This window comes from Halichoeres trimaculatus, unplaced genomic scaffold, assembly GCF_033239565.1.
Source record: "Halichoeres trimaculatus isolate MK-OKI-2021-1 unplaced genomic scaffold, fHalTri1.1 fHalTri1_scaffold_12, whole genome shotgun sequence".
Classification (NCBI taxonomy): domain Eukaryota; kingdom Metazoa; phylum Chordata; class Actinopteri; order Labriformes; family Labridae; genus Halichoeres; species Halichoeres trimaculatus.
The window spans coordinates 9,319,972-9,345,755 of record NW_027437190.1 but is presented as its reverse complement, the minus strand read 5'-3'; the positions used below and the strand labels follow the sequence as shown (position 1 = coordinate 9,345,755).

The following is a 25,784-nucleotide window of genomic DNA, read 5'->3' as shown; positions in this document are numbered from 1 at the left end:
AGGCACCTGAAGGACTGTATAATCTGAGTCATATATAAAAAAAATTGACTTGTCATCTAAATATGAGCCAACAGTACAAGAATTGATTCCAAAGAGAAAACCTAAACTTTCACTTTTCATCCATCATTAATCTTTTAGGAGATCTTGCTTTTTTATAAGTGTTTGATGCTATGATTTATACTGATTGAACCAGCATATTTTTAAAGAGGGGATATTCTGAAAGTCACAATGCTGGATGTTCAAACTAAACACACATCTTTTCAAACCTCTACATGTCCATATGTTGTGGAAATCCCTGAATCTGTCTATAAACCATCCATACTATGAATAGCATGGGATCTTCACAAGATCTACTCTGCTTCTGACTGGCCTCCAGAGTGCTGGCCAATCAGAGTGAAGGGGGTTTTGTGGAACAAGGAGCATTAAAGAGCTGAAACACAGTTTTTCAGACAGAGGCTGGAATAAGGGTTTTCTAAACAATCACGTCATGAAAAGTAGAGATTTTTTTATCTGTTAATTAAGTGAAGCTGCCACAGGGGTACCAGAGGCACAGAAGCACCTCTTCTTTGAACTTTAAAGACATTTGTCCTTAAACAGAGGCCTGCTCACTATCTCTTTTTTTTATACTAAATGTGTGCAGATTCACAAACCTTTGCATTTTCACATGTTGTAGAAATCCCTGACTCTGTTTGTAAACTGATCTAAACAGTCTGTATTAAAATTAGTCCAAGATCTTGGGGGGACTTGATGAAATGGTGAGGTTAACTCAAAAGGAATTACTAACATGTTCATGATGTGTTGGAGAGGCGGGCCTTAAACACCAAGGTCTGCCCATCGCTCTGCCCCCTGGCCCTTACCGCGTTATCTACGAGTACATACAGCTGAGTTCATAGGATATTATCACCTTATGCCATGGTCTGGGTGAATACTCGATTCTGATTGGCTGTAGGGTGTACATTCATTTTTGACAATGGACACCTTGTCAGGCATTATCCCTTACATCCATTCCAACTATCTGCTAAGTATGAGACTGGAGACTGGGGGCATGAAACAACCTTAACATTATCTGGAAAACAAGAAAAATACCAGTTTTTGTGTGAAACTGATCTTCTAATTTTAATTATTGAAATTTCTAGAAGCTGCATTTCTTTTACTTTTGACAAAGCTATTTCAACTCAGCTGAGTTAGTTTCCATAGAGAACTTAATGTAGCCTCCAGCAGCCTGCTCTGTTCCCCCACAGTTTTTTTACCCTAATTTTAAGTTTTAAAGATGAAAAAAATAATGTTTCTATTCAATACAAAGAGCCAAGAAGGATTTATTTTATGTTGCAAAGCTTCCACATATCACATGATTGAATAATAAAGTCCAAACACATGTAAAGAGGTCTGATTGTTTAACTTTTCCTTATCAAACTCAAAATCATGTTACAGTTTGGTAATTTAGCAGACGTTGGTATGAAATCTGTCAGGATGATAAAGTCAGAATCAATGCAGAGAGCTGGATCCTATTGCAGCCCTGAGCCAAACTGAGAAATAGACATAATTACAATCATGTTGAGGCTAATCGCTCCTGGTTCAGACTTTTTCCTCAGAGAGAGTGATTTTATTCTCCTCATCCAACTGAATAACCATCAAAAGTTAAAATTGTTCCAGGAAGTGTTACTTTTTAAAACCGAGATCAACAATGATGAATAATTTGGAATAACTTTTCTCTGCTCTTTTTGCCTCTCTGTGACTCTCAGCAGTCTATAAATATCCTGCACTTTGTTGACATTTGAGACTGAACATGTGTCTTTACTCTGTGTGTCCCTCAGGCTACGATATGTCCACGTTCATCAGACGCTACAGCCGCTATCTGAACGAGAAGGCCTTTGCCTACAGACAGATGTCTTTTGACTTTGGCCGAGTCAAGAAAGGGTACTTTTTTCATTCCTCATGACAGCGCCTTGCTCTGTAGCTATTTCAGAAACATTACTGAGTTTTATTCTTATGAGAATGTTTTGTTATTCAGTTTTCTTTTGAAAAGCAGAACCCACAGGACTCCCCATGAACTCTGCTACCTCCAGCCAGGCTTTTGGCCAAGTGCGTGGCTTTACTTGTTGTACAGAGAGCAGACATGAATACAGAGTGGGTTATTACTCATTCTCACAGAGTGGACAGCTCTGTTGAGCTGGCAGACACACAGCTCCTCTGACTGCATGAGCGAGGAATAAAAGTGTAGACTGCAGAGTATAGATCAGACACACCAGTGAATACTTTATGTGTCACCGGTACAGACGGGTAGTCTTCTGTTGACAGACAGCGTGTGGATCTCAGGGTTTGTATCTGAGAGCTGCTGGTTGACTCTATTTTTTCCTTCGTCTCAGAGCTGATGGAGCGATGAGGACCATGTCAGTGGAGAAGCTGTTGAAAGGGATGCCAACCCTGCAGAGCCAGATCGACGCGCTGCTGGATTTTGATGTGAGACACATTTGATAATAGGACACAAAGTCACTTTTCAAGGGAGCTAGATTTATATAGGGATGAAGAGAGCTGTGATAAAGTTTCATACAGGGTGAAACACTGCTGAGAGCATGTATGGAGACGTCTCATACAACTCCTTTCAAACATGTGAGAAAACTTTCAGTATCAGAAACACAACACGTGTCAGTGATGTTCATTTATACCTTTATATTCACAAGTGTTCAAAAATGTAAAATTCATTATGTGGCTCACGCTCTACCTGCTTCAATTTCTGTCTGTAGGTTCATCCACAGGAGTTGAACAACGGAGTGATAAACGCCTGCTTCCTCCTGCTCTTCAAAGATCTTATCAAGTTGTACGCCTGCTACAATGATGGCATCATTAACCTCCTAGGTAATGGATTTCTCCTTTCCTTTTATATCCTCATTGATTATGCAATCAATGAACTTAGCTGGAATATCTTTAAAGATGAGGCTGATGTTATTATTTATTTTTACTTCACTTCTTTTCAGCCGTGCTGTAAAAACCCAAACCATCAGTGTGATTGTTGTACTCAAAATACCTCCAACACGCTAAGCCTGGTGGTTCCACTGAGCAGCCTTGGCCTTTTTCTTACCACAATCCTGATGAGAGGAACAAATTAACTGGGTTAAAAATCCATAGCTCTGTTTTCAAATACCTTCCGCTATATGCTGAAATGTTTTATTTGTCTGCAGACATGGTGTTTAAGTGTTTGCAGTAATAGAACAATGCATGACAGGGTGTTTAAAAAAAGAGCATTTGGTTTAAGCTTCAGACAGACAAGAATGAAATATTTCCAGACAAAATGTTTGTCTTTATCCATTTCCCATCTGTGTAGACACTAAAAACATCTGAAAGACTCTACTGCAGGGGTGTCAAACACACAGCCTGCCAGAGGGTCCAATCTGGCCTGTGAGATGAGGTTGCAGATTGTAGATATTAAAGACAAGAGCAGCTTCAGTGTTATTCTTTTTTTTTTGTTAGTTTGTTTTTGTTTTTTTTGTTTTTTTGTTATTTGGTGCTCAGTTTGAAAGAGGCCTTCTGGTTGATTTTCATATATTTACATAAGCAGGGAGTTTTATGGTAAAGTTACTGCACTTAATTGCAAAACACCTTGTACTCACAAAGTTTGTGTTTTCTAACTTATTGTATACTTCCACCATTCAATTTGTTTTTTAAAATTGTGTTTGTTGCTGACCTCTTGGCCAGGTTGCCCTTGTAAAAGAGATCTTGATCTCAATGGGCCTTTTATCTGGTTAAGTAAAGGTTAGATAAATCAACAACCTTAATAGAGACCCACTTTATGGTAGGTTGTGTCAAGTCAGGTGGTCAGGATTATGACACAGATGTTGAAATGAAGATAATTCTAAATAATTTCTCAATCTTAACAAGTTGTTTCGACCAAGCAAAATATGTTGTTGTTAAGTTCTAGATACCCGTGACTAAAAGTTATATACCTTTGTAGATTCGCAGTGTAAAATGTACTCCACATGTATTAATGATAAGTTGAAAATTGTTGATGTTGCATTTGCTTTTCTAAAGAAATGTCATGTTTTCCATGATGTTTTGTAAAAAAATAGTTCATTAAGTTTGTCTGTATTTGAGGTTATTTTGCTCTGATTTCAGTGGTCCGACTTCCTTGAGATCAAAGGTTGCTGTATCTGGCCCCTGAACTGAAATGAATCTGACACCAAGCTCTAGTGGTATAAAAAAAATCATGTTTTATTTTGTCTCTTTGTCCAGAAAAATTTTTCCAGATGAAGAGAAGCCAGTGTAAAGACGGGCTGGAGATCTACAAAAGATTCCTGACACGGATGACCCGAGTTTCAGAATTCTTCAAAATAGCAGAGGTTTGAAATTATCTCATGAAAAGGATCTTTATCTTTATCTCAATCTGCCGTGTGATTCTTTTTTCTTTTACTTATTATTTATTTATTTTTTTAACAGCAAGTGGGAATTGACAAAAATGACATACCTGAACTCACTCAGGTAAGACTGACAAGAACTTTTCCTCACCTCAATCTACGTTCTCAGTTTATTTTTTATATTATGTATTTGTTGTGATTGATGTGTTGTGTTTTATTAACCGAGCATGTGTGTGATGTGTTCTTTTTGTAACTGTACCGCACGTGTGATGAATGTCTAAAGCTAACCTGATCTTTTCTCCTGCTGTGATCACCATAACTGCTCCTCTTGGATAATAACCAGACTTCCACAGACAGCCACACTCCACTGTAAACAGGAGGCACTGTAACCTTTGTGCACCTCTCCGATGAGCTGTGTTTCTGTGCTGATTGACAGCCCCTGTGCCCCCCTGTGTGTTTTCACTTCCAGAGATGCAGATTGATCATTCAGGCTGAGAGTGTGAGTAGTGAGTAGTGCACAGAGCTAGCTTTGGGGAGCAAAAAGCTTAGGAAAGGTCAACATTCAGACTCTCTGAACTGAGGCACACTGCACAGCAGCCGGTGCACATACAGCATACTGACATCAGTGCTGTGATGAAGCAGGATGATGTGACTTGATGAGGCGACTGGTTAGGCTGTGATATGCTGATCATTACTGCTGACTAGGTGGCTGTTACTACACCGCTGAAACTCTGAGCTGAACAGATTTACTTTAGAAACAGAAGATTATTATCTTTGAGCTGTGCTGCAGAGTCTGAACAACAGATCAAGAGCCTCTGATGCCTCTCTGATTCATGATTCCTGACCAATAATTGATTCAGAGGATAAGACAGCTAATTCCTCCTGTTCTCCCTGAACAATACTGAGCTTTGTAAACTCTGATCTGTTGTGGAGCCTCTGTTGCTCAGTCTGTCTTTTCAGACACTGCAGTATGGGGATGGATGACTTGCATGAAAAGCATGCGTATGTGCTAATTGAATTAAATACAAATCCCAAGAGGGTTGATGGTATGAAACATAACTCAGACAGAGTTAACTTAATGGACTCATGTCAAGGGACAGGCTTGGAGAGCTGGAAGATCAGCGGTAGGGATGCACCATTCTTATCCAGGTATCGAGTATTGGTCCAGATTCAGACTGAAAAATTTAGACTGGATATTGGTGGCTGTTACCAGACAGTTGGCAGATCTGTTGGTCGTATTCATTTAAGTCAAGTTAGAAAAATGCAAGTCCCTCTCTAGTCTTACAGGGGCTGTGAGGAGTTTAAATGATCTTGAAAAAGTCTCTCTTCTAGATATATGCCTGAATGTAATCCACCCTTTAAGATTATCAGCACCAATATAGACTGATGCTACTTCTTAGCTTTCCAATTGGGTCAAGCAGGACCAGACTGATTTACCGCACGTCAAGGTCTCTATAAGAACACCACGCAGGCTGTCAAAGTTTAGTTCTCTGCTGAAAACAATTTCTGTGATTAATTTTGTAGTGATGGTGGACACTGGAGCCTAACTGTCTGACAGAAAAAGGACAAAAGAGCATCCTGAGCTAAAGGCTAATTAGCCTTTAGCTCGGGCTGTTTCACTCGATAACACAGGGGCTGAACTGTTTGTGCTAATGTTGATGCCAACCCACAGTCATCAGTTATTCTGCAGTGGTCTGTTCAAACTTGAGAGTTTATCAATAAAATGAAGAGTAAGGTTACGTTAGCTCTGCTTGGTAGATGACTGGCAGGACAAAACCAGGATTTACTGACATTAAACATCACAAACTGTTGATAAATACCTCACCTCGTTATCCCAGTAAAAAGTTGTCTTGAATAAAGAAAATTTGTTCGGATCCGACCTCTTTTTAATTCCAAAATAAACATACGTCTTGTTAAAAGTGACGTCTTCACGACTGTGTGCGTGAGACTCTGGGCCATAAGGTGGCGCTGCAGTCCAATTAAAACAGATCCTCCTCATAGCACATTTAATATCAGTGAGTAGAGACTGTAAAATGAATACTGGCATTGGATTGATCAGACAGTGTCTGCATCCCCTGATACTAAAGCTAAGCTATCAGTAAGCCTCAGGACTTTTAAAAGTTGTATCTGTGCATCCTTAATTACTAGGATAAAGAGTTTTCCCCTCTACCACACTTGACTGGATGTGCTGGGATAAAATAAGAAGTGGTGAATATTTGGAGAAAACTCAGGCAGTGGTTCAGCAGACACCAGAGCTGAGGGTGATTATAGATATCTCGCTCTGTAGAGAGGTGAAAAAAAGCTCACTCCCAGTTAAAGGTGAATCGATAACCCCAAGCTGTAGCTTCTGCACAATCTTTCCAAAATGTTAAAATCGGTCTTAGTACTCACCGGGGCGTGTGTTGAATTTTGCCCACACATCCGCTTTCCTTGAGTCCAACATGTTTTCCTCCCCATCCTCCCCCTTCTCTCAATGATTTTCTTCGGGGCATAATAATAACAGATGCAACAGCCCCAACAGAGTCACTGAAAAGCTTCTTAAATTTTAATTTGTCGTGAGAGCATTTAATATTTTCATGGACTGCCTGTGGAGTCTCAGACCGGTCTGCTACTTTGGTGATAGAATTATTTCTTTCTGTTGAAAACAGGCTGCTCTGTACGTCTTTTCGGGAACGCTGCTGTTTTTAACCTGCCTCAGAGCCAAATGTTCCACAAAAATACCTTTAACAATGAAAGCTAATGTGTTGATTGGACTGACTCCACTGTCACTGTACAAAGTGTCCCTCAGCTCGCTCCGTATTGTTAACTATAAACAGTTAATTAATAAAAGAACAGGTCTGTCATTTCTTTATTTGACAAATGCTGACAGTTTCTCTTCAGCAGATATGCAGCAGTGTCGAGCATCGCTCTGCCTTCAGTTAGCAGGAGGCCATCATCAATCCTCAGTGTGCATATTCAAAGCCTACTGTCTTTAAAACGAGACTCTGCATGGGTGATAAAACCTGATGAATATGTCCTACAGAGCAAACTACATCAATCTCCCCATCCCCTGGACTAGAGTGGATTAATCTCTGTTTTGGCTGCCAACTTCTCTTTTATACCTTACAGGAAGAATTATGTTGGCACAATCAGGACTGAGTTACAGCACCGTCTGATTCTTTATGTTGATGAGAGCAGTAATGAACTCTAGCACGCTGAATTCTGGGAGCTGATGTAGGAGACAGTCTTCAGTGATTTCAATGAAAGCGTATACCTGGAGGCCTGTTGTGGCCTCATGGGGATTCTTCAGCATTGTCGTCCTGTGATGAGAACAGATACTTTACCAGAGAGAGATTTTCTGTAATAGAGTCCTTGTGTCTGTCCTTTGTCTCTTTAACTGTCGCCATTGTTCTTGGTGGATAGGACAAGGTCTAAAGAGTCTGGATGATAAATTGTCCACCCCTCTATGTCAGTGCCAAGACAAAAAAGAAATGGCCTTTTGGCTTGTTGTTCTAACCTGTATGGCTAATAGACTGAGCGGATGTTGGACAAACTGATCCAGGAAATAGATTGGGAGATAAGCTATGTCTTCACCTTAATCATTTTTTAACTAAATTGCCAATTAACTAACTAACTAACAAGCTTACTAACTAGATAGCTAGCCAAATAAATGTTTCACTACTTCAATAAGACCCCTTGCTCTCTAACAGTCCCTGTTCCTGCATGAGAATGAGATGATAATGTCTTATCTTGAATGGTTTTGCATGCAGCTTTGCATATTGGCTGATTGGCATATTGTTTCACTTTTAATGTAAAGATGTTCCTGTTTTTTTGTTTGTTTGTTGTATTTTATTTTTCATTTGTTTTTAAAATATTTCCGGGTTTTCTATTGACTTAAAACTGTTCCTCCCCTCCTTTGAGCTCTACTTTATGATAACTAATGGTAAAATAGTTGTTGTACTAACAACTGCTAGTGAATTTATTCCTGATTTAGTTGTTCACAAATGGTTTTTAGTACTTTGATCTGTTTCATGTCTGAGTAAAATGGTTTAGACTTGATGAGATTCCAACATAAAATATGATTAGATCAAAGCATAATGTAGGTAAACGAAGCAGAGCCTTAGAAAGTATTGAATGTGAACGTTCAGGACTTAAATGTTTTGAAAGAACTAACTGAAAGACACATTGTGTTGCTGCTCAAAAGATGTTGATACCAGGAACATTTTAAAGGAGGTTTATTAAGGTGACATCCATTAAGAAAAAGTTGATGTGTTTTGGAGCTTGAAGTCAGTTCAACAAGTGAAAAACAGGTGTTTATGTCAGGTGAATATTTGGTTTTGCAATATTTTAACCCCTTGATGCCTGTTGTTGCAAATTTGCGACCTACCCTGTCAGGTCTTGATGCAGCTGAAATGATCTTTGTATCTCATTATTACCTATTGATTCATTTTCTACACAGACCAAAGATCATATCAGATACACTATGTCACAGTATATTGGTCAGGGGATGAACTTCTCATGTCTATATTTAACTTAATTATAACCATTGTGTGTCCTATACTCACATTCATAATCTCCACTTAATTTAACATCTTTATAAAATGCAAGAATACAAAACAATCTATTTTCATAACTATCAATTAATTCAGGCATTAAGGGGTTAAAGGTAAATATGAGGTAAGGCTTTAAATGTTGACATGGTGATCTCTTTTTACTGTTAACAGCGATGCTGCACGTTTAGAACTGCAAACAGTCTTTATGTAACATCTGGTTGGCAGAAAAAGTAAAAATCACAGTCACATGTATTTTTTGCCAAGAGGCAGAATGTATGCTAAAAATAGCATCAAGCTCAGATGAAGTTTAAAATGAATCCAGCGTGGCTCAAACAAGACTCAATCTTACTGAATCAATTTTGATCAGATTAAAATGAAAAACGACTCAAAGAAGATGATCATCAATGCATCAATTGAGAACGACACACCTGGACCAGTAGAGCACGGCAGCCTGGATCACTTAATCTATCTGTCAGTTTACACAAAGTATAAACTAGAGGACATAAAGGAACATTTGGGATTCAGAGCAAACCTGTTCAGCATTTCTGTCACGTAGTATAACAGTACTGTCAGCCTCTCTGACCACCCCTGACCTCTGTAACGTGTCCTGACTTTATCATTCTCTCCCAGGCCCCAGAGAGCCTTCTGGAGTCCCTGGAGACCCATCTGAACACGCTGGAGGGGAAGAAACCGTAAGTGGTTTAATAGACAGAGGTTTTTTTTTTCTCTGTTTATTGACACAGAACTATAACTTAAGCACACTGCAGATGAATCAAAACTAAATGAGTGTTTTTATAAAAAATATCAAATTTCATAAAATTACAAGTCAAAATATTACCCTAATTGTTTGGAATGTTAAAAAATACCTGCCAGTCAAAGATTTAAAAAAAAAAAAAAACTTTTTCAGTGTCTTGAATTGGGACAGTACCCTTTTCAAGAAACCAATGGGTTTTTTTTTGGTGTTGTATTTTTTTTTTTTTTTAATTCTTTTGACAGATTTGTTTTACTCATTGCAATCAGCCCATGCCTTGTTTTTGGCTTCTGATATCTGAAATAGTGACATTTTTCTGGACTTGTCAATTGAATGACACAAACATTAACTGTTGTAATATTTCCTTGAAATGTGGCAAAAACACTTGATTAGTTTTGAGTTTTTTTAGTTTGGTCCTATCCTCCTTCATTAGGTTGTTTTTGTGGTGATATAGGCCATGTCCACACATAGTTGGGTATTTGGCATATATTTTTGTACGTTTAGGCCTGCCATCCACACAAAACCACAGTTTTATGTCACTGAAAACAATGTTTTCTAAAAACTTTGGCCAAAGTGAAAATTTTGCAAAACTCCTGATTCATGGTTTTGTGTAAACACCAGAAAACAGAGCTTTTAGTTCTCAAACGTCACAGCTGAATAACGGGGGTTCACGGGTGTTATGTCTGAAAAACACTGCCAAATATGGGTTTGGCATGCTTCAAACCGCACTCACAGGCAGATTTGCCCCAAACGAAGGGAGGATATTTGAGTTTGAAAATACCTGACTACGTGTGTAGAAGGCCTAAAGCTACGTGCTGGTTCTCTGGCTCAGGATAATGTAACCGTCTAACATGCAGCTGAGTTAACGTGGTGATTTTACAGTCTTACACCTTTTACTGTGAGGCCTGTTTATTTCTGCTGTTTCTTTAACATGTTTTTCCTCTGTCTCTACTCAACTCAGAGAGGATAAGTAAGTAGTCAATGACAAAATCATTTTCCCATCTTTTTTGTTGATGCATTACTTTTTACTTTTTCAGTTAGGTTTTCTGCAGTTTAAAAGAGCTGACATCCGAACAATCATCTCACATTTGTTTTATTGTTGACTGTTCTTTTGTCTACGATGCAGCTCTATATGAAAACACTGTTTGTTATTTCTGGTAAACATTATGCTCATGTTTGTGACCTAACAGAGGATCAACCGTTGTTGACATGACAACAATGACAACAACAGAGTTGAGCAGACATCCTTACTAACATCTTTTTGCCCTCTAACTCTGAGATAAACTTTACCAAAGCTTGGCCTGTGTATCACTCAGAAACAATTATCTCTTACTCTTTGATGGTAATGTTGGAACAGAAAGCTTTGCTAAAGTGGGGCGAGGGCCAAGATGCTGTTACTCAGCAGTGAAGCATGGATCCATTAATTCAGATATTTAATTAATGGAGTTTTTACTTTTAAACACCGCCTGCCTGAAATCATCAAAGTGATATTTAAGCTGTCATTTTGTTTCCAAACTTGATGTCAGCTGCTGAGCATCATTAAACTCTTTAACTCATGTGCTTTTACTGTTTTTGCAGGTCTCCAACTAAGGTGAGCTTTTTCTTTAAATATTTTTTCTGTAGCAGTCATAAGATACAGCACTTTTAAATGTCTGAGCAGTTATTGATGTGTATTTAAATGTATTGTTGCTGCTGTGTTCAGGTATTGATTCATTGTGAAGCTGCTGAATCACAGCAGCTTACGTAACTCTGTTGGTTACGCTGTTCACTTGGGTCCCTCTCCACAGCAGGAGGTGACAGCCAACAACAGCACGCCGGCTGCTTCTGCTGCGCCGGCAAGACCTCCTCCTCACACCGGCAGCGGGCCCCCAGCACGCCCTGGGCCTCCTGCCAAACCTCCTCCACCCTCTGTCACACCCACAGCACCGGCCCCCACTGCCACCATCGCTGCGAGCAAGTAAGAGCCGCTCAGCGACAGAATTAAGTGTTTAACTGATTTGCATCAATAACAGGGCATCAATACTACAACAGAAACAGATTCCTGCAGTCAACACACCCCCTCTGTTTTTCTCTGTTTAGTGCACTCGATGACGGCTTCTTGTTGGACTTGGACCCCATGTCCTCCTCATCAGCCGGGGCTGCTCCAACAACTTCTGGATGGGGAGGTGAGAACTTTTTTTCTTTGGTAGTTACAGCTCTTTTACAAAACGTGGGATACCTCACTACTTTTTGTTTTTCTCCTTCTTATCCCCTTTGATTGACCAGTTACACTACATGAGTAGCTGTTTTAATTCACGATGATAAATAAGAAGATGATCAGGGCTTAACATGAACACCTGACAACCAACCAAGATCTGGTGGATTTAACTTGAATTTTGAATATGTCTTCCTAATTGTAGTCTCTCAAAAGGCTTTTTGTAAAGTAATACTACAATTCCCATGAGCACTGCCTGGCTGTTTGCTCAGATCCACCCCCTTTAACCACTCTTCATTCTGCAAAAAAAGAGCAATCAGATTTATCCACAACATTGATTTTCAGGCACACACAAATGACTTCTTGTTTCAATCCAAAGCTCTGAAATTTTGTGACTTGCTGGAGCACAAAATAGCTCAACTGTTCTAGCAATGGAAGATGAATTTGCTGCCAAAAAAACATTTAGAAAATGTTTCATGATAGAGAGGGAGGTTATAGTCTAAGGGAAAATGCAAACCTAAAGGTTAGAAATGCACATACAACATTAAAAAGTTTCTGCATCACTGTTCATAGCGTTAAACTATGGAGCAGACTTTATTTATATAGCACATTTTAAGACAAATAAAAGTAAATAATAAGTTGGATGTCTCGCCTAACCTGTTTTAAAAGCCAATGCAAAAAGATGATTCTTAAGAATTGATTAAAAGGTGTTAGTAGTCTGTGCAGCCCTGGCATTAAAAGGCAGACTGTTCTAAAGTTTAGGCGCAGCCACCGCAAAAGCTCTGTCCCTTCTTGTTTTGAGCCTCACTCTTGGGACATCAAGGAGGACCTTTTCGCTCATCTAAACTGAGAAACTACATTAGTGATTGTCTCATTCTGTTTTCATATTTTCTGATTACCATGTATTTCTATTACTCACTGTTTAACTTGTTATCTACATGAACGAAGTAAAGTTACTCATTCATTCATTCATTTGTTTAGCTTTTTATCTTGAGCTTGGGCGCTACTGACCGATAACACAACTCCACAACAATACTGACGCAGGGTTCGATCATATGAGCCTTTTTACTAAACACTGAACACGCCTTGTTGGGAGTATTAAGGGAGTGTGGGGAAGAAAACTGAATAAAAGTAGTAGAACTCTCCAAAACAAGAGAAAAATGTTTCCTCTCTGCTTGTGTTTTTCTTTCTCACCTGTGTCTTTCTCTTTGTCTGTCAATTGCAGACCTCTTGGCTGAGGGTGAGTATTCTGTCATCCACACACTGCTGCAGACTGAGTCTGAAAAATGCCTTCAGGCTCCTCATTTTCCACTATCCAACTTGGCTCTCCATCTGAACTTCTTATTGACTACTTGTCTAGCTGTTTTCACCTTTAAAAAATCCCTGTATTATTTTCAGTCTCTTTGACTCTTGCATCTCCCTTCCATCTTCTCTTTTCCTTTTTTCCTCTCTTGGGGGGATGTGACTGGGTCCTGTTATTTGGATTATGGGGTTTACCATCATAGCAACTCCGGCTGCCGCTGATGAAGCCTCTGAAGCTCTCCTGGCGGAGGGAGAGTCTTCTGCTGCTGATGCTGCAGCCACGGCTGTCCCTGCAGCACCAGAGCCTGTGGCTGCTGCCGCTGCTGCTGCTGCCACTGCCGCCACTCCCGCTGCCGCTAAAGCTGCACCGGTGCCCACCTCGCTGCCCGTCTCAGCCCCTGCTGCTCCTGCAGCTCCTGCACCCACAGAAATCGACCTTTTCGGAGGTCAGTCTGGTCTCAGGAGAGGATTTAGATCAGGAAACACAACACAACAGTCAGCTTGCTTATCAGGACCAGCTCATGTAATGAATCGAAGAAAGGTTTCGTTTTTACAAAGCTGGTAAACTGAAGATTGGGATGTTATTCTAGTCCTTCAATTTAGACGTCTCCCTCTAAACATTCTTTTTAAATCTGCAAAAAGAAGTTAGGAAAACAGTTTTAAGGATGTACATCTTGACCTTAACAGATGGCACCACAGCTCTAGTTTGGACATGTCATGTACAACCATCACATCTGAGTCACAGAGCTACATCTTCAAAGAAATGATTGCCAAGCAGTCCCTGGAAATTCTTAGAAGGCTGTGAGGCAACTAATCTGGAGGCATTTTCTGAGTATAAATGTAAAACAAAATGCATCATCCACTGCAAACGGAGACATTCTTCCTGAAGTATTTCTGTGTACATGAGTCAGAGACAGGAATTGTAACTATTTTGTGAGGTACTTTAATAGGTACCGACTGAATTCTGTCAAAAGTACCGGGTACTGATTTACGTAAACCCAAAGGTACTATGTTTAGGCACCCAAATGCATCCTTGTGACTGTGAGGGAGTGAAAGAGCAGGCAATTTTCCATGCTGGACATAAACACAGCATTGCAAGGTTATATATAAATGTGTTAAATTGAAAAAAATATATTTTATTCATATTTTTTACCACATAAACAGCAAAAAGTACCGAAAATTGGTACCGTTGAGTACCAGTACCAATTGCCAGGTACCAGGAATCTGTACCGTATCGTTTCAAATGTGCAAGGTACCTATTCCTACTCGTAGAACCAGTTCTGGATCATATCAAATCAGCCATTTATAGCAATGTTTTGACCTCTGACTGATATGCCTGTGTTAGTTTTTCCTAAATTACTATTCTAGTTGAACAGTTGCATTTGGTTTAATGACATTAATCATTTACTATCAAGCACCAGTCCCCTGAATGCTGTCATTATGCCCCCCTTGTATCTGATTGGTCGCTCAGCACACACATTAGGGCAGTGACGCAGGGCTTCGAGAGCCTGTGTCTCTTTCATGCATTTAAAAGCAACAAAAAAGAGGAAAAGGAAACCAGCTCTCTAACAGGGGCTGGCTCATATTGCTCAAGTACAGGAACCAGCTTTGGAGCTTTACTAAAGAAAGAAAATATCAAATCAAAGTTTAAAATAGGAAAAACTCCAAAAAGGTAGCTGTCATGTAAAAATGCCTCCAGAATGATGTGAGTTGTTTTTAAATCACCTCCAACGATTGTCAGATTATTTAACTTCAAAGATTTAAACATAAAGTGTAGTGACTCATATGTGATGATTTTTATGCTCTCATTTCTTCTAAAGTGTTTACATACTGCTTCTTACCACCACATACTCTATTGTGCTGAATGCTGACATATCTTTAAGCGTTCAAACTGTTTTTGCATTAGGAGCAAAACAAATATTATTTATGGCACATGCCAAAAATATGAGAGAGAACGCTGGATTATTTGTGCTTTCCCTGAGGTTTCTCAGAGTTGCACTTCTGCAAAAATGCACTAATGACTTTAACCATCAAGTTGTTTTACTCTTTCATTGGTGTTTCATCACAATGTTTTGGTGCTTAAAGAAACCATTGAAACATAATTAATCTGCAAAACATGACTTGTATTTTGGAGATTTGTTGCTTTCTGCTTCTTTGTCCATAATCCCGTGATGATTTCTGCACTAATGACTCGCTAATAGTTTCATAAATGTGTCAGGATGATGAATAGTTGTATTTATGACATCCTGTTTGAGTTTTTTAAATATTAACTCTAAAGAAGCATTAAGAATCTCCTGAACAAGCCATATTGAGACAGAGATTTTTTGCCCGTCCTCCCTTAACCTGACATCCCCCCTTCTTGTCACAGAGTGCAGAGAAACTTGTGACAACTTGCCTCATTTCACTCACCTGCACTGAGAGTGCACTCACTGAATGCAGCATTATGCAGCCCATTAAAACTTATGATGTGAATCAGTGTAACCAGATCATCCACTGAGGGAAACTGGGCTGCATATTTCTTGTATTCTCTGCTTTTTCCTGATTCTGACCTCTTATTTCTGTTTTCCTGTCCATCTGTTGACCCATCTTTTTTGTGTACATCCATGTGTGTGTCGATGTGTTGGCCCCGGGTGTTATGTTTTGCGTTTGCGTTCCGGCTGTTCTCGTCTACAATACCATAGATGCGTTTGCACCTTCCCCAGGAGACGGTCCTGCTGCCGTGGCCGCGGGTCCCGCTGCTGATGCATTTGGTGGATCTGGTGGGTGCCCAAACAGCTTTTTGTGAAAGTGTGTGAGAGTGTGTGTGGGTGTGAGAGGGAATGTTGCTTTTATTTTATAGAGCCGCTTCTGCTTCAGCAGGAGACAGTAGAAGAAACCTGAGCCTTCAGGGCTACTGTCTCACCCCAAATCCTGCTCTAACGCCCAGTCATGGACCTTCTTCTCCCTCATCTCAACTACTCTCCTCCTGCTAATATTCATCCAGTTAATACTACAGTAAAAAGCACAGTACAGTGGCTAGGTATGCTGTAGTTCAAGGTTTATTACAGTTGGTTTAGACATCTTAAGGTGATACTTCCTAGCCATTATAATAGCAGCACCAGTCAGGCTTCTTTTTGTTTTTTTCCCTAGTGTCTTAGTTTGGTTTTTGTTGTTTATCCAAGCACGTGAAGCAGGAATATCACCTGACCGGTCTACACAGCGAACATGTATTTTCCTTTTCTTTTTTTTTTTGATTTTTTTTTTAATTTATGTTTTTAAAAAGCTCACCTGTAGGCTAAAAAATACTTCATAATATTAACCACACCAGTAAAACAGGTGAAGCTGTTTATTTAGCATTCATTAGCTTCACTCCTCATCCAGCTCCCTTTATCAGTTTAACAAGGATGACGTGGCAGGTTTACACAGAAACAACTACCAGTTTGTCTGTTAAATTGTCTACATCTTTACAGTTCCAGCTGCAAAAGATTTGAGGTAATGACTTAAATTTAGCTAGCTAGCTGGCTAAACTAAGAAAGTAAATATTTCAGAGCAAACACTAGCATGTTAGCACTTAAACCTATGATTGTGTTAGCTAGCAGACCTTAGCATCAGCTTACTACTATGCCTAGTAACAACTTTACACCCCCTTTGTGTCTTTTTCTTTCTTTGTGTCTTTTTTTCTTTTCTTTTTTTTTTTGTGAGTTATAAACAGCATCTAAGAGGAGAGTGAGAGTAGGCTTTAGAAAACATCTCGGCTAGGCTAGGACCTCCACTACATGAGGCACAGTAGCTAGTCAAGCAGTCTGCTCTTTCAGATGATATCACTCACAATGTAATTTCATTAACTTTAAAGTGCTTTTACCTGGACAAAGTAGAGACAGGGAGTAAAAGCAGCTTCTACTTCAACATTTATGAAGGCCAAACAGTTTTAAGTGGTGAGTAATATCTGATGCTGGCTAACAATAATGCTTCTAGTAGTTTTCTTTGGACAAAGAAAGACAGCCTTGAAACATTTCACTCTGCAGTTTCTGGCATTCTTACTTTAGATGGTGTGTCATAGTTTGTCATTTTTGAATTATGCTAGCAGCCTTAGCCTATATTACCTATAGCAACAAACCTTCTTTGTTGATAGCACAACTTAGCTTACATGTCTCAAGGTCATTTCTGGTGTTAGTGGACTCGCACATCAAGTGTGTAAAAATTAAAGCGAAATAAAATGAAATGAACCATATTGAGTCATTTTAACTCTGCCAGATTAGTCAGAGATAGATTTTCAGATACATGTTCTGACATTTACGAGTGACCGTGTGCTTGGTTTCCTTTTCTTATGTCTAACTCTGGTTTTGATAAGTGTTAGTTAAAACTGCTTTTTACAGTTTGTGTTTCCTTAACAACCCTCAACCCTTCCACTCTCCCCCTTCCCTTCTCTCTGACCATAAACCCTCTAACCCCTCTAACCTCTCTAACCTCCAACTGCCATCGCTCTTCTGCTCTTCCTGAAGACCCCTTTGCTACGACGGAGGGGAGCGGAGACATGGCTCCTGAGCTGGACCTGTTTGCTATGAAACCCACCGACACGGGGGCCGCCGCCGCCATCACCCCTCCCCCCTCTAGTGAGGCGCCGACCATCATCGCCCCCATCGCTCCCCCCGCTGCCCCCACCCCTTCTTCCACCACTGCCACCTCTACCACTACCACCACCGACACCACCACCACAGAGTCTGCAGCCGCCCCGACTCTAGATCTCTTTGGTGGTAAAGTCCTTGCGCTCTCATCATGCTTCTCACTGCATTGCCCCTGCATTATGACAATGATGATGACAATGATGGTGATGATGATAAAGGTCTGATAATGGTGACTGCTTTGCTCTTGTAAGTGCTGATGATGACAGTAGTGTCGGTGATAACAACATGCCCAGTCCCTACATTTTAGATTTATTTTGTCTATTTTCCATGAGGCCTTCTCTGATAGAGACCATTTATTCAACCAGTCAAGCATCTTGACCCCTCTGCTAAACTCAGATACCTAATATCACAATTTAGCCAATATATTATTTTCAGTGTTGTAGTGCAGAAGTCCAAGACTAAAATCAAGTCCTTCTCTAGTCCTGATTTTCATGATTCAAATGGGACTCGAGCCCTGATGACTTGGACTCAGACTGGGGCATTGACTGTACTTAGAAGATGGAGAGTTAGACTCTGACCTGTTTATCAATATGAACATTTTAAGTATTAATTCTTTTTTTTTTTTACATGATTTTTATGTTATCTAGTTCAGAGCATGTGTGTTTGCCTGCATATGTACCGTTTTTGGTTCAGCAACATTTTCTGCCAGGATAGAGAGACAAATCAGGCAGTTTGCCTACCAAGATTGTATTTTAAAAGCACAAAAAGACCAATTCATGTATCATTGGGTGTGCAAGAGAACTGTTGAGTTAGAGATGGAAGTAAACTTGAACATTGAACTCAGAGAAGTTACTTGGGAGTCCAAACTGTTGATTACACTGGAGGAAATATGAGCAACCACCTCACTCCTTTGGAGCTTCCTGATCAGATGTCTGTTTAAGTTAAAGCTTGTCTCCACATCTTCCTCGATGTTCCTTTGGATCATGTTCCATTACCCTTGCTTACTTCTTTAAAACCCTTGAAGATGCCTCTGAAATCATCCTGGCAGGAACTGCTGCTAAACAAAACTGCTTGTGCAAACACCTGCTGGTGAACACACACCTCAGCTCTTAAGGCCTGGCTCTCACAAAAAGATTTTTAGGTGCACTCATTTTTTAAAATGTGACACCACACATGACGATCAGTGGTGACAGATTTCGTGTGGTGTGCAACAAGATGGCTAACACAGACATGTAACAACCAGAGTCCTGACTATCAAATGCTCACAAAATCTTTTGTTCTACAGGATTTGGGAGTAAACAAATAATAATTACACAAAATGTAACATGGCAGACAACGGGATGGTTATCAAGCTAAACAATGGTAGCTTCTAAGTAGACATGCACTGTGCAGATTTCCTTCATTTTGGGAGATCGGTGATTGACCCATCCTTACATATGAAACTGATCTTATATACCTTGGGAAGGTCTGACAGCCAGCTATTGTTGCTTTTTGCTCTCAGACCTAAAACTCAGGACACTTTATTGGTTGATTAAGTTAAAACACTAAGATTTTATTTTTTTCTTTTACTGTTTCACAAGTATTGTACAATGATTTTCAATCAAATAAGTTTGGAACATTGAAGATATATCCTGTCAGTCATAAAAAATAAAAATCGATTTCAGCCCAAATTAGTATCGGCAAGTCAGGCTTTTTAAAGATCAGTGATCGGCCAGAAAATTGTGATTGGTGCACCCCTATTTCTAGCCATCTGGTACATCCAACTTCTATTTAACTCCACTTCTTGTCGGTCTGTGGTCTTGTCACACTTGGAAGATGTAAAAACACTTGACTTGTCACAAACCAACAAGTTGATTCTGTGTTATTATTTTGTTATATCTATCAAAGTTGAATCTTTGTGCAGTCAAAGCTCAAATCATGAAACTAAAGGCTACAACACTGATAAATTCAACAGAATACTGATGATTATCATTTGTTAATTAATTTCTTAGTTTTTAATCTAATCTGTGGAGACATCAGAGAAGATGTTTTGTTAAAAGTGGTGGCTCAACTTGCTTTTATTATTAACCTTATACTAACAACACGTCAATACTTTAGAGGAGAGAAAATGATTTCCTCCTTCTGCTTGTGGTTGATCTTTAGATGCTGACAGCTGGGAATGTTTTAGAGTAGCTTTTGCACTTTTGTTAAAAGGATTTATCGCTGAAAGTCAGATTAATTACTCTGATTTCCAAAAGTGAAGGCTATTAGCAACTCCAAATGCTCCCTTTATCCCACACTATAAAGTCCAGTGAGGGGCTTCTTTCACTCTGCACAGTCTTCTGTTGGATAGATCATGATGACATTTGTACAGACATTGTTTGTGTCTCATTGAGCCCAACCAACATGTCATGATGTGTTTTTACATAATGCAAAATTCTCTAAAGGATGCAGAAAAATCTTACCCTCAAACTTTGGCGATGAATCCTTTAAACTCTTGCACTGAATTGCATTGCACTGATTAGATTCATGACTTAGCTGTTTAAGATCAAAATGTCTGCCCCATCTGCTTTCTCTTTCTCTCATCTCTCTTCTTAACTCTTCATTCTTGATGCACTGGACTTGAAATCTGAATGTTCATTTGATTGTGTGTCCTTGTTTGTAGATATGCTTGATACTAAGCCTGAGCAAAGCCCTACCACAGAATCCAAAGCTGCTACCACTCCTAGCGTAGACCTGTTTGGTTCAGGTACAGGAGTTGATATCCATTTCTCTCTGTGTGGAACCTCTTCATATCTTCTGGTTACCATACGTCCACACCTCTGTCAACTGTTCTTTTTCCCCCACACGTCTTGGTTTGTGCCCCATAGTGCTTTGAGACCTGTGCATGTGACCCACTTGTAGAGTCTTGGAGTGTCCTTGTGGCTGCTTTCTATCTAAGCTGTTTCTTTCTACCAGCCGTGCTAATACTTTTCTTTGCTCCCCAACCTCCACGGTTTCTTCTTTCTTGTATTCTGCCTTTCTCGCTTGCGTTGGTAAATTAGACCTTCCTGCTGTTTCACGCGGGCCCTCTCCTTTGCCCGAGCCGGCTCCAGCTGGAGACATAGTGACTGGTGAGTGAAGCTGCTCTGTCTTTACTGCATCACTGTCTTCCCTTCCTCCACTCATGAAGAGTGCAGCCACCCAACACACGTGAAGACTTTTGATCGATGCTGGTGCGTGTTCACCAGTCTGTACATCCAAATGGTGCACACTTCAAGGATGTGGATAAACAGTGAAAATGCAGTTATGCCTGCTTCCTTCTTCTTCTTCTTCTTCTTCTTCCTCTGCATGACCGCTAGCCCTTAGAGGAGGCGTGATAATAGTGCATGAAAAAAAGCTTTCTCTCCTTGAATATAAAGCAGACACTGATATCTGAAGCCCTGAGACTTGAGATTAATTGAATTTCTTTTGTGCTTCTGTCTCTGCTCAGATTCATTTACATCTCCAGCTCCTGCAGCTGCTGCTGCTTCTGCTGCAGCTCCTGCTGCCCCTGCACCAGTCGCTGCCCCTGCTGCAGCTCCTGCTGCAGCTCCTGCTGCAGCTCCTGCCCCAGAGGCCTCATCTCCACCTAAAGCAGAGCCAGCACCTGTCATCGACCTGCTGGGTACAGTACCTCACACATCTCTGGGGGGCACTGCTTCCTGGCTCTGTACAAGCATTTAATGCAAACAGTGATGTTTCACTTTCCTTTTTTTATCTTGTTTTTTATCATCCTCAGTTGGAGCAGTAAGTTGATGGATAGATGTTTGAACAACTAGTTTAACACTGTGTAGATGTAGCGCTAGAGTGTGGTAGGAGCAATTTTTCATTAGAGTCTGGGTTAGTCTGCAGAAAATGCATAGATATAGAAAAGCAGTTTGATGCAGACTAATGCAGGGCTAAATCATTGCTCTTGATCCAGCAATGTATGAGGGTTTGGTGGTAAGTTGATACAAATTTTTCTCCTGATGAATCCTTTTCAGTTTGGGGGTTGACATAAATTTTAAGTGTTTGAATATCACCACAGCCAATGAATCACTACAATACATATTGAGTTCTGTGAACACAAAAAATCAAAAGACAGACACTTAGCTTCACCATGCAGGTCTGTTTTTGTCTTGGAAAATATTATCAACACCCATGCTGCAACTCCAGTCTAAAAATATGGAGCTCCAGAAAATCAAGAAACCACAAAAACACTGATTTATAAAGCAAAAATCAATATATAAGCAATAAACAGATTTACAGCCTGGTTCAAAAAAAACAGTTTCCATATCTGTAAGAGGTGGGAACTTTTTGTAACTCATTATATTTGAAGTTATACAATTTCAGAGTTTTGCCCTTATAAGGACATGGCTAAGTTGACCACAAGACAGTCCGAGCCAGCCACCTCTCTTGGAGGCTCCTCTTCTCCACCATCAAAAGGAAGTGACGTCACGATATGAAGTAAAATATTCAAAATAAAAGTTGCCTTTAAAGTTACATTGGGTTGACACACCCAATTTTTCTGCATTTTGACTACCTTTGTTGACCGCAAGAAAAGAAAACGTATAAAATGCATCTCTTCAATAACACAACATGAGTTGGGCACCTCCATTTGGTATAATGGTCTCCTTTTCATTTCCTCATTTCTTTCATTCCTCAGCTATCTTAGCTTAGCAGTTAGATAATGGTTTCTCCAAGAAAACTCTGATTCAGGATTTTCCACTTTAAGTTTTACTGAAGAACTGAACACACAAAGAAATGTACATCAATCTCTCACACCAGATTCCTAATCAATACATTTAACATGTTATACATCTCCTAATATACCAAAAGCAACATGGAAAAAATAGCACTAGCTTGATGCTAACGTATATGGGAAATTGCATTTTTAGTGGAGGTCTGCAGCTGGACCCCTCTCTACTTGACTAACAGGTGGTTACCTTGTAGCTGTCTGTAAAGAGGCTGATGGGCCTCAAATCTCTGGATCAGAAACAGATGGGTGATATCATAAACCAAAACATCCATTTATCTTACAGTCTGTAGTAAAACAAAAGAAAATTGGAAAAATTACTGTCATATCGTGAAATGTTTGTTGGATGGTCTTGGTCTGATGGATGTTTTTTCTTTTTGGCGGCACATGAAACATAATGATCCATTGGAAAAATAACAGTTTCATTACTTTCTTTTTAGAGCAACCACTACCTTTAATGCAGTCATGATTTATCTAAAAAATATCAGTCTTAAGTCATGTGCAGGAGAAAATCACAATAGCTTTGAAATCCAATTCTTGACAACTTAATGTGACATTTTAACGGAGAACATAGATGTTGCAGGACCCAGTTTTATGAGCTACTACCTGGTGGTAATAAATAAAAGAAGTCACTTTTTATTTATTACCACCAGGTATACTTTGAATTAGCAAAACAACTGTTAGATTAAACATTACACCATCTAATCATTAGCATGCTCGTAATGTAATTTGTATTGAATTAGCATGGTTATGTTGGCTGCTAGATTGAATCAGTGCTGTTCTTTGGAGGAGCTTCTCAGCATCCTTGTAAATTAGCTTCTGTGAGCTACAGAGCTTGAAATGAAAACTCTTACTAGGCAAACAAAAGGAGAAAAGTTCTCCAATGTGATCAGGACTTCTTTTCCCCTTCAGCATTTCCCTCTCAAATTTACTCAATGTAATGTTTTTCCATGTGAAGATAATTCTGTCTCCTGCCCTCACGGTGTCCCAGTGTGTGGTCCAGGGCTGACCTCTAACCCCTTTTTGCCCTCCATGCTGCGTTGTGGATAACGGGATGGCCCTGCAGATTCTTTTGGTGGTCCTGCAGAGGAGACGCAGACCTCTGCTCCTGGAGGACCTGGAGACGACCTTCTGGGAGGTGAGACTCCTCTGAGTGCGGTCACACTGATGTATTTATATGGAAATAAGGGTTTGATTAAAAAGGCCAGAGCACATAATGACAAGATAGCTTCAGCCTCCCAGAAAGTTTTTATGCTGGCTTGAGGCTGACAGAAATGTTTTATGCTGATTAAGAAATTATGCATTAGGTAATGATGTATACATTTGTCTTATTAATGATGACACAGACTTGGCAGGACCTTCTGTACTGCTTTATCCGAGGATCCAATGGGCCTTTGGACTCATTTAAAAATGCCTATAAAACATCTTTCCAATATAACATCACAGTGATGTCATCCCCAACTTCTTGCCCTTTCATTCCATGTTTCTGTTGTTTCCCCTAAAGTTTCTGACTAAGAATACCACAATGTGTTTTTACTCTTAACAGAGAATTTAGATCCTACATTAAGTGAGCTATGGTGGATTGAGTTTACATTTAGAAATCTAAAACACCACATGCATGTCTTTATTTCATTCTTTCACCATGGTGGTAAAATGTTTAGATTTTTAGCTACATGTCTGGCTCTGTTGCTGATAGTTTCATATATTTCACGTGTTGTTTTGGTGAAGTTTTTATCGTAATTGGATATTTTGTACACGTCTGTGATTTATTTTTTCTCCACTGATTACCATCAACTAATTTTGCATAAAGTATGACTCATGCCATCTGTTTTGACAGTAATTAAGTCATCATTGTGCTTCTTACTGAAATTTAGAGTGAAAAAGGAGCTGCATGAGGTCTCACCAGCAGTCTTGTCTGTTTGTTATCCCCCTCAGGCCTGATGTCCCCCACCCTGGCTCCCACCGCTGCACCAGCTCTTGCTCCTGCCTTGGCTCCAGCCCCAGTGCAGAACGACCTGCTTGAGTCAGGATTTGATGCTCTGGGCTCCCTCCCCTCTCCAACTCCCCCAGTGCCAGCAGCAGCACCTGAACCTGCATCCACCACACCAGCGCCCTCTGGTGGCTTTGATGCTTCAAGTAAGTGCGTCCGCGCGACCTTTAAGGCTGCCATGTGAATGTAAATATTGAAGAGAGAGATTTGCGCAGGTGGTTTGCTTGATGCTTACTTCTCTGATCTGGTTTATTGAACTGAGCTGTTGTAACCATGACCTTGTTTTCTTGTCCTGCTGAAAACTCCACAGCTGCATGAATGACACACTGATATGTGCTGCTGTCACAGTCCAGTTTATTTCTGCTGCCTCTTGCGATGAGTTTCTCCTATTCCTTAATCTCTTCTCTTTAAATTGTCACACTTTCACAACTGCTGTGCTTTCTCCACATCTCCCTCACTGCACCCTGTCTTTGATTTGTATTTCTGTCTTGATCTCTGTCTCAGTTCTTCTTCTGCTACAAACCTTTTCTCTTCTGTTCTTATTCTTTTTCTTTCTTTTCACCCCTCTACACACCCTTTCCACTCTGCTGGGTCATTGCTTTTGCTTCTTCTAATCTGTCATTGGTGAGTTTAACCACTCTGTGAATTGCAGCATGAGCAGTTTGGACAGTTCTCCCCTTCAGCGTCTTTGCATGTTGCAATAGACCCCTGGTTGCTTCCTGCACGAGACAATAACCGTATTTTTTTTTTTTTTTTTTTTTTGTAAATGAATTTAATTTAGCCATGCTCTTACAGAGCAGAGGCCCTTTGAACACATACCACCATGGCCCATATCTGCTTCTGTACTGACAGGTTCTCATTCCAACTCTAGAGAGCTACAACTCCTTCAGACTGCCTACAATTCTCTGACAGAATCACACATTGGTAAAAGCCCAAAGGTTTAAAAACTGTTTGATATTTGAGTCTTTGGAAACATTTCAGAGATAAAAGCTTTTTTCAACCATCCCACTATAACAAACAAAACAACAAATCAGCCCTACAGCCAATCAATAACAAACCATACCACAAACTAATTTACTATCATACTGACCAACTAACCAACCAGACAACCTATTAGCCAACCCTACCAACAACTAACCATCCAACCCCCCAGCCCACTAACACACCATCCAACCAAATCAGATGACCAACCAAACAACTAACCAACCAACTAAGCATCCACCAACCCACTAACCCACCAACCAGCCAACAAAACAACCAACCAACCAACCAGCCATTTCAGTAACCCATTAACCCACCATACACCAATCATCCAGCTAACCAACTC

At 40.0% G+C, this 25,784-nt stretch overlaps 1 protein-coding gene across 1 annotated transcript in view; it reads left to right on the top strand.

The window, feature by feature from the left end:
• The window catches only part of snap91a (synaptosome associated protein 91a), a 71,308-nt gene that overhangs the window by 39,723 nt on the left and 5,801 nt on the right, over window positions 1-25,784 (top strand). Inside the window, exons 4-22 of the mRNA XM_074682738.1 lie at window positions 1,815-1,917; window positions 2,367-2,460; window positions 2,745-2,856; window positions 4,228-4,334; window positions 4,432-4,473; window positions 9,512-9,573; window positions 10,594-10,602; window positions 11,211-11,223; window positions 11,423-11,589; window positions 11,712-11,797; window positions 13,052-13,066; window positions 13,332-13,574; window positions 15,810-15,887; window positions 17,610-17,861; window positions 20,377-20,460; window positions 20,756-20,824; window positions 21,184-21,357; window positions 23,534-23,605; window positions 24,403-24,603. Of these exons, the coding sequence (XP_074538839.1) occupies window positions 1,815-1,917; window positions 2,367-2,460; window positions 2,745-2,856; window positions 4,228-4,334; window positions 4,432-4,473; window positions 9,512-9,573; window positions 10,594-10,602; window positions 11,211-11,223; window positions 11,423-11,589; window positions 11,712-11,797; window positions 13,052-13,066; window positions 13,332-13,574; window positions 15,810-15,887; window positions 17,610-17,861; window positions 20,377-20,460; window positions 20,756-20,824; window positions 21,184-21,357; window positions 23,534-23,605; window positions 24,403-24,603 (1,983 nt within the window). The remainder of the gene's footprint in view (window positions 1-1,814; window positions 1,918-2,366; window positions 2,461-2,744; window positions 2,857-4,227; window positions 4,335-4,431; window positions 4,474-9,511; window positions 9,574-10,593; window positions 10,603-11,210; window positions 11,224-11,422; window positions 11,590-11,711; window positions 11,798-13,051; window positions 13,067-13,331; window positions 13,575-15,809; window positions 15,888-17,609; window positions 17,862-20,376; window positions 20,461-20,755; window positions 20,825-21,183; window positions 21,358-23,533; window positions 23,606-24,402; window positions 24,604-25,784) is intronic.